We start from the raw sequence: 13716 nt of genomic DNA, 5'->3' as shown, positions 1-13716 counted from the left end.
CACTGTCTTCTCACCTTCATGGTTTCTGCTGAGAAACCTATGCATAGTCTTATTGGGCTTCCCTTGTATGAGATGGATTGCTTTTCTCTTGCTGCTTTCAAAATTCTGTCTTTCTATTTGACATCTGACATTCTGATTAGTAAATGTCTTGGAGTACGTCTATTTGGATCTATTGTGTTTGGGGTATGCTGCACTTCTTGAATCTGTAATTTTAAGTCTTTCATAAGAGTTGGGAAATTTTCAGTGATAATTTCTTCCATTAGTTTTTCTCCTCCTTTTCCCTTCTGGGATACCCACAACATTTATATTTATGTGCTTCATGTTGTCATTCAGTTCCCTGAGTCCCTCCTTATATTTTTCCATTCTTTTCCCTATTTTTTCTTTTGCTTGTCAGATTTCAGTTTTCACAACCTCCCATTCACTATCCTATCTTCTGCCTCTTGAAATCTAACATTGTAGGTTTCCAGTGTTTTTTTCATCTCTTCTATGTGCCTTTCATTCCCATAAGTTCTGTGATTTGTGTTTTCAGAGTTTTGATTTCTTCTTTTTGTTCATTCCTTGCCTTCTTTACATCCTCCCTCAATTCATTGATTTGATTTTTTTTTGCTGGTTGTTAGAGTAGAAAATGTGTTTATTAACATTCAAACTTCCCACATACAAGGCCATATAAAAATTCTTAGCTTTCTGATTATACATAAGTTTATATCGTCTACATAGTTACAATGATGTATAACGTAATTTAGCTTTTCATAACACATTGTTAAAATACATCATTAGTTCTGTTAAACATAAGCACTTATTTTCAAATCCAGTACTTAAACAGTTTTCTTCTGTACATAGTTTAGCAGGGCTAATAAACATAAGATGCTCTTTATTAAGAGGTATAGGATTTGAGTACCAACAGCTGCTGAAGTTCATTATTTTTATGCAGTATTTTCTTTTTGCTTTGATCACAAACACAGAAAACCCTTAAGTAAGGATACTGAAATTCAGTAAAAGTTCAGAGATCTATTACTTTAGCTGCTGAATCAAATTTATACATAACACTATAGTATTAAAAACTTAAAAAACTTGAAATCTACACTATTATAGACCATTTTATCAGGATAAGACTGCTTGGGCTTAGGAAAGAAAGACAAGTATATGTTTTTCTTTATGGTGCTGATAGGAGGAAAAAGGCATTATAATAGGACCTTGCTGCCTCTCACTAATAGTGGCAATTTGAGGATATGCCAGGAAAATAGGTATTATTCAACTCAACCATTCTATATAGTTTTATGGAGGTGACAGTTGGCTTGTCTCATGCTAGGTGGCAGCAGCATGGACCTTGTGTGGTAAAACAAACATTGGCATACTGTGACCTAAGTCTGCAAGCTAAGGATTTTTTTTGTTTGTTTTTAACATTTTGGCTATATATTTCAGTCCAAAAGGAGAGCTGATTTTGACGCTTGAGGTACAGCACCTTTCTGTTACTTATTAAAATGAAGTATGCTCCTGCAGATAAATACCAGATCAAAAAACCTGTTTCAGTCATTTGATTAAACTGTAGAATACTGAAGTTATTTCTACAGAAATCTCTGAAGGGAACAAAAAAATATCATACGTGTAAATAAACATTTTAAAAGGAAATAAACCAATTGCCCTCTGAAGGTCAAACTGTATTTGCTATGTTGTAATCCCGTTCACCATTAGGCTGCAGTTGGACCACAACACTATGTTCACTGATTTCATTTTCTGCCTCACCACTGTTGCTGTCTTCGTTGTCCTCTTCCTCATAGTCTGAAGATTCTGTCATGTTCTGATGTGAGTGGGATTCCGACAAAGCTCCAGATGGCTGGGTGCTGAGGGAAGTCAAATGTCTAAGTAAAGAAGTATGTTCTGATGCTTCATTTTCTTCTTGACTACTATCTGTGTCAGAGTCTGAATTGCCATGAGAAGGAACAGCTTTTTGCTTGCAGATGGGACAGGTTTTTTTGGTTTTGGTTAGCCAAGGGTCTACACACTTGCAGTGATAAGCATGAGAACAGGGAAGGATTCTGAGCTTGTCTCCATCTTCATATTCATCCAAACAAATGGCACATACATCATACTCATCTCCTTTCTTGAATTTATGTATAGGAAGTTTCTTAAGTTGATCTTTATGAAGTCTGTTTCTTCTAGCCCTGTGTCTGTCCTGGACAAATTTTGTGATGGTTCTGGGTGGGCTCTCAGCCGGTCCACCTGGCCCAGACTAGGGTACGCTGTGTGTCCGGTCACTAACATGGCCCCAGTAGTTGTTTTGCGCTGTTCCTGGCTATTTAGTAGCTGTTCTGGAGAACAAACTAAATCCTACACCTCGCTAAGCCACCATCTTGGCTCTGTCTCTCATTGACTTGATTTTTGATGAGGTTTTCCATGTCTGTTCAAACATTCTGAATTAATTGTCTCAACTCCTGTATCTTATTTGAATTGTTGGCCATATCTTCAATGTTCCTAGTATGATTCATTTTTTTTGCTGGCATCGAGGCATTTAATTTTCTTAATTAGTTTATTCTGGAGATTGTTTTCACTTTTTTATCTACGATTTTCTTATTGGATGACTTTGTTGTCTATCTGTTCTTTGACATTCAGCTCAGTTTTTTCTAGACCTCTAGCTTAGGTTTTGTTTAACAGATCAGAATTTTTCAGTTCCTGTTTTCTTCTTTCTTGCCCAGACTGTATGGTGCCTTTTTTCCCCCTTAGGAGGGCCTACTTAGATATTATAGATCCCAGTCAGATTTTCTCAGACTAAACTGGCCTCCTCTCAGGAGGAAAGAGTCACCTGAATCAGTTTTCCCTGCAGGTAAGACCCAGCAGGTTGAAAGACTTTCCTATGAAACCTCTAGACTGTGTTTTTCCTATCCTTCCCAGTATGTGGTGCTTGTCTGCCTGCAGGTCCCACCAGCATAAGATGATATGGTACTTTTAACTTCAGCAGACTCTCCCTGCTGGGGGTGTGGTTGAGACAGAGAAGAGATTGTAGGCTAGCTTCAGTTTTCCAGACCCTGGGGTCTGAATTCCTTGAGGGAGGGATTCCATCTGAGCTGGACTCCACCCCTCTCCTGGGGAAGGCACAGGCTCCAGACAAGCTCTCAGACAAGGTTAATTCTGCCCTTGCTTGGGGCAGTTGGAGCCTGAGAAACCTTGTAGTTGTATCCAAAGAGCAGTCAAGCCATAGAAACACAGCCAGAAAAGAAGAAAAGAAAAAAAAATCCTCCTTTTCATAGCAGTATACCTGCTCCTCAGGTTTGCCAATCAAGAGCGTAAGTTGGTACGTTGTTCTGTGTATCTCTAGATCCTTTGTGCCTCCTCCTTTCCTTCAGGGACCCTTTCAAGTATTTTGTGCTGTCTGTTCCAAAAAAAAATCTCTGTTTTTTTTTTCTTTTTCTTTTTCCATCAGCCCTGCCCCTTCTGTGCTAGGGCAAAACCCAGCAACCTCAGCTTTTAACTCGAGGTTCAGCTGAGCTGGGGGCCTATTTTTAGTAGTCAGAATTTGTTAATTAATTCAACAAATTTGAGCTTGGTTGCTCAGCCCCTTGCTGCTAGTAAAGTCTCTTTCCTTTTCCCCTCTGGGAAGCAACCTGTGGGGAAGGGGCACCAGCCGCCATGGTGTGGGGGACTCATGGTTCTGTGTGGGATTACAGCTGGTCCAGCTTGTCCAGACTGGTGTACACTGTGTGTCTGGTCACTGATGTGGCCCCAGCAGTTTCTCTGTACTGTTCCTGGCTATTTACTAGCTGCTCTAGAGGACAAACTAAATTCCACACCTCACTAAGCCACCATCTTGGCTTCTTCCTCCATATGCCTTCTCTGTGAGATGTTAAACAAGCCAGAACCTGGAGAGAGCCAAGGGAAGCCAAGAGATGAAAGCCAGTCCTGGAGAAGCAAGGTGAAGAACCCTCACAGGAACAGAGGCTGAAAGCAACAGAGCCCAGGAGCAAGGGGCCAGTAGATGCCAGCCACGTGACCTCCCAGCTGACAGAGGTGCTCTTGACCCATCAGCCTTCCTCAAATTAAAATATCATTTCCAGGGTGCACAGGTAATTCAGTGATTAGGATGCCTGCCTTTCATGCAGGAGACCAGGGTTCAATTCCCAGACCAGGCACCAAAAAAAAAAAAAAAACAAAGATGTTATTTTCTGGATGCCTTTGTTTGGACATTTTTATAGGCTGAGAACTGTAAAATTGTAACTTATTAAATTCCCTTTTTAAAAGCCATCCCTTCTCTTGTATATTGCATTCTGGCAGCTTAACAAGCTAAGACACCAACTTTCTCATTTTTATTTTTGGAGTCTCTCAGATTCAAAAATCAAAAGGAATCTTTAAATCTTCACTTCTCAGACCCAGGGTCTCCACCCAAATCACCCCATGCATGTTCTCCCTGCTCCTGGGGCCTTCCCCGGTTGGCATGTCACCCTGTCCTTTGCCACTCTGTCTCCCAAGCAGCTGTGGGCCGTGTGTCCTTCCCAGTTAGTGGACACCTGTGTGGTTCCAGGGCTTTCCACAACCTCACGAAGACCCGCCCTCTTTGCCTTCTTTCCTCCAGTTTTGCTTCAAGCCCCTCAGCCTGCTACGATGAATTACTGGATGGAGCCAGTTTCCCAACTCACTATACAAAGAAAGGGTCAGAATGTTTGATTTTGAGGCCCCACCTCACTTCATGGATCCCAGATGCCCTAGTCTGTTTGGGGGTCCCTGTTGGCCATAGGAGCCAACCAAAAAGCAACCAATGTGACATATCATCCTGCCATGCACTGCTGCTAATTGCATTTGTTTGTGCATGAAACCACCTACACACTCACAGTCAAAATTAAACTTTTTTAAAAAATTGGTTTTATCATTTGACTGTGACGATGAAGTACTAGTGCTTTTGCTGGGCTCTCTGTGAGTTAGTCCCTTGCAGGAAATGTGAGCTACGTTTATTACACTGTCACCACCAGTGATAAATCTTGTCTTTAGACTCTTTTTTTCTTTCTTTGCTTTTTATGTTATTATTTTATTTTAAATAATTATCTTTTAAGGTAGTAAAAAAATGAGGAAAAAAGTCATATGCATACACATATTTACCACTTTATGTAGACCCAATTTTCTGTTTGGTATTTCACTTAAGAATTTGTGAATAACTTCCTTTGCAAGTCCTTATAATGCAAGTCTGCTGCCACCCAATACTCTCAGCTCTGGTGTGCCTGAAAAAAGGCTTTATGTTGACTTCATTTTTGAAAGATATTTTAACTTTGATGTAAAATTCCAGCTTGATTGTGTTTTTCCCCCAACCCTTTAAAAGATACTGCTGCCCTATGTTCCAGCTTGGTGATTTTTGGAATCTCTTCTCATACTTGCCTTAGCTCCTCTCTATGGAATGCAACTTTTTTCCCTCTGTCTACTTTTAAGATTTGCACTACATCTCTGATTTTCAGCAATTTGATAATGCCATACCTTGGTGGCGTTTTCTTTATGTTTGCCCTGTTTGTGGTTCACTGAACTTCTTGAATCTGTGGGTTTATAGTTTTCATCATATTTGAAACATTTTTGGTCATCATTTCTTCAGATGTATTTCTGTTCCTCCCCCTTTTTCCTGGAACTTTAAGTATACATATGTTTAGACTGCTTGATTTTGCCTCACAGGTTACCAAGTCTCTGTTGTTCATTTTTGTTCAGTTTTATTTTCTGTGTTATAGTTTCTCTTGCAGTCTTCAAGTTCAAAGATCTTTTATTCTATAGAATGTAATGTGCTGTGAATGCCATTCTATGAATTTTTTGCAGATATATTTTTTAATTCTAGAATTTTTTCCCCCATTTTTCTCTTATGCCCATGCTTGCCTTTAAATCCTTGAACATATTAATAGCTGCTTCAAAGACCACATCTTCTCATTTGCTGGGTCTGTTGCTGTTGATTGAGCGTTTTCTTCTGGTTATGGGTCACATTTTTATGATTCTCTCCATATTGGCAATTTTTTATTGGATTCTTAATAAATTGTGAAGGCTGTACTTTATACCTTAAAAGTACTGGACTGAACTCTGGAAAGGAAATGAGTTAGTTTCAGATCAAGTTCATTCTTTTGAGGTTGTTTTTATGTTTTTTTAGGGTAAGTTTATAGCCTATTAATAAGGCAAATTACAAAATTTTAATTACAAAATTTATAAGGATAAACATCAAGACTTCAGTTGAATTTTTAAAAAACATAACTTCTTAGAGATAATTTAAGGTACTGCTTGATTATTTGACCAATTCAAGAATTATTTATCAACTTTGGACATTAAATAGGGTTTACTTTTATTTGAAAGGTTTTATTGGAAGCAATGCCGACATATTCCTTGCTATCAAGTGCCAAATACTCAAATAACTGTTCATATAAATAATGTTTATTATGGACTCACAGTAAACCTTCATTATCCATGGCAGAGATTTGCAACTTTGTGTTCCAAAATCTATTCTTCTCTTTTTAGAACTGCCACTTTTTCTAGCTGAGCCCATGTCTGCCCAGGAAAAAAGCCTATGTTCTCAGTATCCTCAGCAGCTAGGAAGGGCTGTGTAGTTAAGTACTGGCCAAGGGGATTTAAAGTAAAGTGACATGAGCTACTATTTTCTAGAAGCACAGGGACGGAGACATGTTCTTTTTTCTCTTTTCCTCCTTCTTGCCTCCTGGAACTCCAGCTACTATCATTGAAGTAAGCATTTCAAGGTGATGAGAAGAAAGTAGAAAAATACCAACAACATCTAAATATTGATGTGTGCCCCCCATACAGTTCTAACTGAGAAAGAACCACCTACAACCTCAGAGTCTTCATAGAAGACCACCCACTTCCTTTGGATGATGGTCAGGACCCTAAATCTTCTCTTTCAACCTCTTCTTGTTTGTAAGCTGCCTGAATGCAATATACTGGAAATGAAACGGCTTTTAAAAAGGGGAATTTATTCAGTTGCAAGTTTATAGTAAGGCTGTGAAAATGTCCAAATAAAAGGAAGGCTATAAAAATGTCCAATCTAAGGCATCCAGGGAAAGATACTTTGGTTCAAGAAGGCCAATGACGTTCAAGCTTTTCCTCTCAGCTGGGAAGGCACACGGCAAGATCTGCTAGCTGTCTTCAAGGTTTCCCTGGGGCTCTGTCAGTTCTGGCGGCTCTCGTGGCTCTACAGCATTTTCCAAAATAGTCCCATCTTAAAGGGCTCCAGTAAGCAACCCCACCCTCAATGGATGGAGACACATCTCCATGGAAACCATCTAATCAGAACTCACCACCCCAATTATGTGGTTGATATCTCCATGGAAACCGTCTAGTCAGAACTTACCACCCACCATTATGTGGCTGACATCTCCATGGAAACAATCAAGAAGATTCCACCCAGCAATATTGAATGAGGATTAAAGAACTTGGCTTTTCTAGGTGAAAACACCTGTGAATACATGACAGATTTACACCAACACACAACCCAGCAAGGGGAGTGTTGCTTCCTATTGAAACGGAGCTCGAAGGATATTAAGGAATGATGAGAAAAAAAGAAAGGAAGAAAGAAAGAAAGACACAGACGGGCTCAGGGGGTCTGAAGCTTGAGTTTACTTCAGACAGACTTCAGACAACTTTATTCTTATCCAGATCCTACTTAAATACTGCAGGGTGACAAGAGGCATGCATGCATTTCTCGGAAGAACAGAGAGCTTATTTTTCAGGCTCTCTTCCTTCATACTTAACATAACCATTTGGGGTAAACATTCTCTTCGTCCCAGACGGCTCTACATAACAATCTCCACAGTTGACTGCCGCCATCCTGAGGCCAGCTGCTCCCAACAAATTCTGCAGGTCTTGTTTTAACACTTGGCTCCTCCAGGGGAGTGCATTCCCTCTAGAGCAAGGAAGCTGGCAAACTAGCCGCGGTCCAAACCCAACCGCCACCTTTTTTCTTCTTCTTCTCCAACATCTTTTATTGTGAAATGTGACATATATACAAAAAAAATTTCTAAGTACATTGTAACAAGTAGTTATAGAACAGATTTCAGAGTTTGGTATGGCTTACTGTTCCACAATTTTAGGTTTTTCCTTCTAGCTGCTCCAAGACACTGGACACTAAAAGAAATATCAGTATAATGATTCAGCAATCATACTCATATGTTAAATCCTAATTTCTCTATTATAATTCCTCTTCTCCTTTGATCCTTCCCCCACTCTTTAGGGGTATTTGGGCTATGCTCATTCTAACTTTTTTTTTATGTTGAAAAGGGGTGTCGACAATATGGGATAAGGAGATGGAACTAGCTGATGTTCTGGACAGGCTGGGCCCTCTGGGTTTCAGGACTTATCTGGCCTAGGAACCATCTGTAGGCTTTAGGTTTCTGAAAAGTAAATTTAGTGTGTGCAACTTTTGTGTTCTTTAGGATTAACAGAAATGATGTTGGTTGGGATATGGCAAATTGTGGCAATTAGCAGTATCTTGCTGAAGCTTGCCTAAGAGTCGCCTCCAGAATAGCCTCTTGACTCTATATGAACTCTGTCAGCCACTGATACCTTATTTATTACAATTCTTTTCCCTCCTTTTGGCCACGGTGCCAGGGACAGGCTCATCCCTGGGACTCATCTCCCATGTTCCCAGGGAGCCTTTCACCCCTGGGTGTCATGTCCCACATGGTGGGGAGGGCAATGACTTTCTTTGCAGAGTTGCTACTACCTGCTTTTGTAAATTAAGTTTTATTGGAATGCAGCACACACATTCATTTACATATTGTTTATGGCTGTTTTGATGCCCCGATGACACAGTTAATAGTTGCCAGCAAAGCCTAAAATAGCTACTGCTTGGCCCTTTACAGAAAAAGTTTGCTGACCCCTGCTCAGTAGCAGTGCTTTTCAAAAGGTCTGTGGTATCTCACTGGGGCAGGGGTTGTAAAATCAATTCAGTGGAGTGCGAGAAACATTTCAAAAAATAAAATGGGGTAGAAAATATCAAGTAGATCTTGCCAGCAGAGACAAACATTTTTGTTTTCAAAGTCCATGTATATTTTTGTTTCAGATTGGTGTGTACTTTGTGTCCTGAGTCGTGATGTAAAATGTATTCCCTCATGTGGTTGTGGGATCTGGCAGTGACTTTGCTGGATCCTGGGTATGTGAACCACTTGGGAGCCTGCCAAATGTGGATTCTCATGTGTTTCCTCTGTGACCCCCTGTGCAGAATGATACGCTTTTTTTTTTTGAGATATGCTTTTAAGGTTTAATCCATTTTCTTTTTAGCCACTTAAAAGTAATGATGACTCTGTTGTCCTCCATTTGGTTGTCCTTTCTAAATAATCTTCCTTCCTTTTCCTTTTCCATCAAGTAATGTGCCCTGTGCCAGGCCCCCGGGAAAACAGAGGCCAAGATTCTGAGCTGGGCGGGCAGCATCTGCCGGGAGCTCTTTGGATCAGTGACTGTCAGGAGCCCCCATGGGGAGCTCTGCAGCTGGGAGGGCCCTTCAGGGTTTCCGGAACTGAGGTGGGGGTCCTGGACCTTTGACGAAGACCCAGTCGCTGGGTGGGCACCCCGAGAGAGGGCTCTGCGGCTTCCCGGAGTGGAGGGCCATTCCTGGGAGGCCCCCCCAGGAGGGTGGGGTGGGAGCTCCCAGCACCCACCAGGTCACAGCTACTCCTTGGGCCTGGGCTTCGAAGCAGCGGCCCCCGGAGACTTGTTAGAAAACTGAATCTGAAATTATAGGGTTGGGGCCAGCAGTCTGTGTTTTAATGAGGCCTCCGGGGAATTCTGGTGGCCCTCAAGCACTGTCCCTCAAGCATTGTCCTAGCACTTCATGGGTCAGGAAACTCAGAAACTTTGAAATCAGGTAGAGCAGTTTATTTCTGAATAACTCAGAGGTAGTAGGAGGCACATGTCTGGGACTCTCTGCTGTCATGAGACTGGGACATTTTCCATAACTATGGGGTTGATGCTCAGAATTTTGGAATTTTGTAATAGGTGCAGAAATAGGTACTGAGAAAGGGGCAATTAAGCCTTGGCAAAACTGATGTATGTTGGCTGTTAGCCATTGAAGGAATTATACACAGTCTTATAAAATATTCTACCTCCACAAATGCTGACCTCTCATTCTGCTTTCATTGAATTGCGTTTTTTCCTCTAATCTCCGAGATGAGAGGCTTACTCTTTACATACTTCAGTATCATTCTGTGGACTTCCCGGGCACTTCCTAGAGCCTCTCTTAGTGTGATGTTTGTTTTATTTTATCAGAGAATCTTAGAGTTGGAGGATGTCCCTGGAATCTTGAACGGACTTTCGTCTTGATCATTCCTCAGGTTTCCTAGATCACGGGGAAATAAGTTGGCCATGTTGAGAGGGGGGCTTGGCAAGACCGCTGCATGGTGGTTTTCATCTCTTCTGCATCCGGCTTCTTTCGAGATCCCTTTTCAGCTCTAGATTCTGCTCTGGATAGCTGCTTGTTGGTCTGGTCCCTGATCACTCTCATGAACCCGTTCACCTCAGTGTAAAACTGGCCTCTCGTCTTTGTGCCTCACGTGTCCCACCTCACGCCAGGTTTGCACAAGCATCCGTAATGTTTGCATTTTTAAACTTTAAACAGGAAAGAGGAGAAGAGGAGGAGGAGGAGGAAGCCATGTTAACTGTCGTTCCAAGGTGGAAAGCTACCAAGATCACCGAGCTGGCCCTGTGGACCCCGAGCCTGCCAGAGGAGCTGCCGCCCCTCGACGTGTTGCCAGGCCCGCAGGAGGCGCCGGCCGCAGAGGGCAGGGCGGGCATCCGCTCCCGGGGTGGGAAGCGGGGTGGACGGGCTAGCAGGACCCTAGGGTGGTTAGCCCGGCTCTCCCAGCCCGCCTGGCCCACGGTCCTCGGGCTCCCAGCCGACCTTGATCCCTGACCTTGGTCAGTGGTTGGACGTGGGCCGCCTGGGGCAAGTGTGACCTTGGGCCAGGCAGCTGGGTGACAGGCCCGTCCTGGAAGGAGGTACCCCTTCCTCTGGAGACTCACGCCCAGAGCTTTACCGCGTTTTCATCCCATCAGCTCACAAACCCCAGGGGACCTCTCTTCCTCAAAGCTTCCATCCCAAACCCTGGCAATTAGATTTCTCGGACTGACTTGGGCCATCTGCCCTCCCAGAACCAGTCTCTGCTGCTGGGGATGGGTGCCACAGGGAGGGGTGGACCCCGAGGGAAAGCTGGGGTGCTGCTGGCAGGAGGAGGGCTAGGGCGTGTGGGCGGGCGAGGGGCGCCGTGGCAGCCCCTTCCTCCTCCCTACGCCCTTGTTTTCTTCCAGACAGGGACGAGCCCACGGAGGAGGCCCAGGCTCTGGAGGAGCTGGTGGCGGGCGAGCCCGAGCTGGGGAAGGGCGGAGATGAGGCCGGCGACCTGGCCAGGGAGGAGCCCCGGGAGGACTCCCGCTACGACAACATGGACCCCGGTGAGTAGGCCGCGCCCGGCCGCGTGGGGCCCCGGCGTGTGTGGTGAGCCCTGCCCTCGAGCAAGGCAGACCCTGGGCCGGGACCGGGAACTCGGGGGGCTCTGTGGGACCCCCCTGGGATCCCACGTTGTCTGCAGCAGAGCGTTCTCCCCGCGTCCTCTGCGCCCCGTCACCCCCATTGCCGTTTTGACTAAATGACCAGGCCGCAGGCCACGCATAGCTTCATTTGACCACATCGTGTTTGTGTGGCCGCATCACAGCAGCGCTGCTAAGGGCTGACAGTGTTGGGAGCTGGCTTTTTAAAAAGGGGCTCCAAGGTGCATTAACCCAGAAGCTTCTGCCCTTGCCAAGTCACGGAGCGGTGGGCAGACTTCAGGGAGGATGGCGACGCACCCTGATTCAGCTGGCCACACCTCAACTAAAAATCCCATCTTCAAAAGTTCCCATTTACGGTGGGGTCACATCCACAGGACCGTATTAAGGTTAAGGACCTGTTGTCTGCACCACCACCCCCCCCCCAGCCCCAGGTATGTAACTCAATCTTCCACAGTTTCCAAGAGGAGGTAACTCAGGGTGAGAGGGGGGAGCAGGTGCAAGTAAGGTGAAACCAGGAAGGAAGTTCCCAACTGAGAGCAGAGGAGAAGGCAGTGATTGGTGGGCATGCAGGGAAGGGGGTGACCCTGAGCCCACCAGCTGGGCTGGGGGAGACAGGGGAGGCGGGGTCCCTTGCTGGTGGAGCTTAGGCTGGACACAGGTGAAGGCCCTGGGGTGGGGGTTGCTGGCTTCAAGCTCGCCCTTGAGCTCCTCGGGGACCCCAGGAGGATGGGCCCACTAAGCCAGCAAGGCAGTGGCAAGGGCTCCCTGGGGGGCGAGGGGATGGGGAGGAGCTTTACCTGTGCAGATATCAAAACAGGGTGGGGGGTGCAAAAGGGGGAGGCAGGGCTGAGCAACATGAGAAGGCAGCACCCCTGGGATGAGAGAGAGGGGCCCGAGTGAGGGTGTCAGGACCCACTGACCCAAGGGTGACATTTTCGGGAAACGGCCTTGGCTTAATGGACTCAAATCCTGACGCAGTGACTTAGTCCCTCAGGGACGCAGGGCTGGGGGGCAGACTGCTGGGGTCTCTGCTGGAAAAGGCCCAGGATGCTGCCACCGCCCTGCAGCGCATAGGACACCTCCACACCAAAGGATTGTCTGGCCCCACATGCCAGCAGCGGCGAGATTAGAAACTCAGCCTTAAATGAATTAATTTTTAAAAAGTGAACTTAGTGGGCAAGCCATTTATTAATATAATCAAAAGTCAAGATTTATTTATCATGAACCCCACATCAGGTCTGAGTTCACCCTACCAGTGAGAGTTACAGACTTCACATAATAAAAGATAATTGTAGATTTCCTGAAATATCTTAGCTATAGCATCTTGTAAGAAAGTTGCCAATTCCTGCTTGCCTTTTTAATACCTGGGCCAGACAATTGCCTGTTTCTTCCAGAAAGCTGAGTGTGTTTGGACATTGTATGCAAGTGTAAGATAATTATTGAGTCCTTCTCACTTACGTGAATATTATTTTCTTAACATTCACTTTGAATATAGGCATGTTTTGCTTCTTTTATTACTGGTACCAAAAGCAGATTGTAAAAGTCTGTATAAGATAAAGTTTAACATTCCATTTTGCCTGTAAATGCTTAATATTTATAATACTGCTTACTACACACACACAAAAATCTGTTAGTGATCAAAGAATTTCAAAGTAGAAAAAAAGATAATTTGAAATACACTCATGTTTCCCTTTTCTTCATAGGAAATGTTAGTTTTGAAGAAGAAGAAACCAGGCAATCAGATATGCCAGAGTAAGGAGGAGCAAGAGAACAGGAGCTGTCTCCCCAGAATGCTTCTGTTCATTGAAATAGTTAATACTTGTATGTTCATCTGGCTTTAGATGTTTGTTAAATTTGTTTACAGTTGCAAATAAATCATTTCATTATCCTTTGTTCCTAAAATAGGCCTTCTTCAAATCCTTTAAACCCAAACTAGGTCATTTTACCTGTTTGTTTTTAAGTAGTGCTTTCTCCTGAGATGAAAAAACTTCAAAACCCTAAATGCCTGCAGACTTCTGGCCGAGGTGATAGAGCAATTACACACTAAGGATTCTTCTCTCAAGTTTCCCCAAAGGGAGCCAGGGAACCACCTAGAAAATGAGAACTATTGTTTGCAGTGCTCATAAACACAATGCCATAAACGTGCTTGAGGCTCTGCGGGGGGCCCACCTGACCCCCCACCCCCCAAGGATGGCATGATGGCTCCCCACCCCCCCC

The 13716-nt window shown here is 44.2% G+C and overlaps 1 protein-coding gene and 1 pseudogene across 1 annotated transcript in view; one reads left to right on the top strand and one right to left on the bottom strand.

Moving 5' to 3' along the window:
* The window catches only part of RSPH1 (radial spoke head component 1), a 33767-nt gene extending 20366 nt beyond the window's left edge, over window positions 1-13401 (top strand). The window contains exons 7-9 of the mRNA XM_077118991.1: window positions 10571-10733; window positions 11260-11403; window positions 13203-13401. Coding sequence (XP_076975106.1) covers window positions 10571-10733; window positions 11260-11403; window positions 13203-13255 — 360 coding nt within the window. The 3' untranslated portion in view covers window positions 13256-13401. The remainder of the gene's footprint in view (window positions 1-10570; window positions 10734-11259; window positions 11404-13202) is intronic.
* Window positions 1603-9565, bottom strand: LOC143648871 (E3 ubiquitin-protein ligase RNF13 pseudogene; annotated as a pseudogene).
* Window positions 13402-13716: the final 315 nt, after the last annotated feature.

The sequence above is a fragment of the Tamandua tetradactyla genome, chromosome 10 (genome assembly GCF_023851605.1).
Source record: "Tamandua tetradactyla isolate mTamTet1 chromosome 10, mTamTet1.pri, whole genome shotgun sequence".
NCBI lineage: Eukaryota > Metazoa > Chordata > Mammalia > Pilosa > Myrmecophagidae > Tamandua > Tamandua tetradactyla.
Note: the sequence above shows the minus strand (reverse complement) of the source record. Positions and strands in the feature narration are given on the sequence as shown.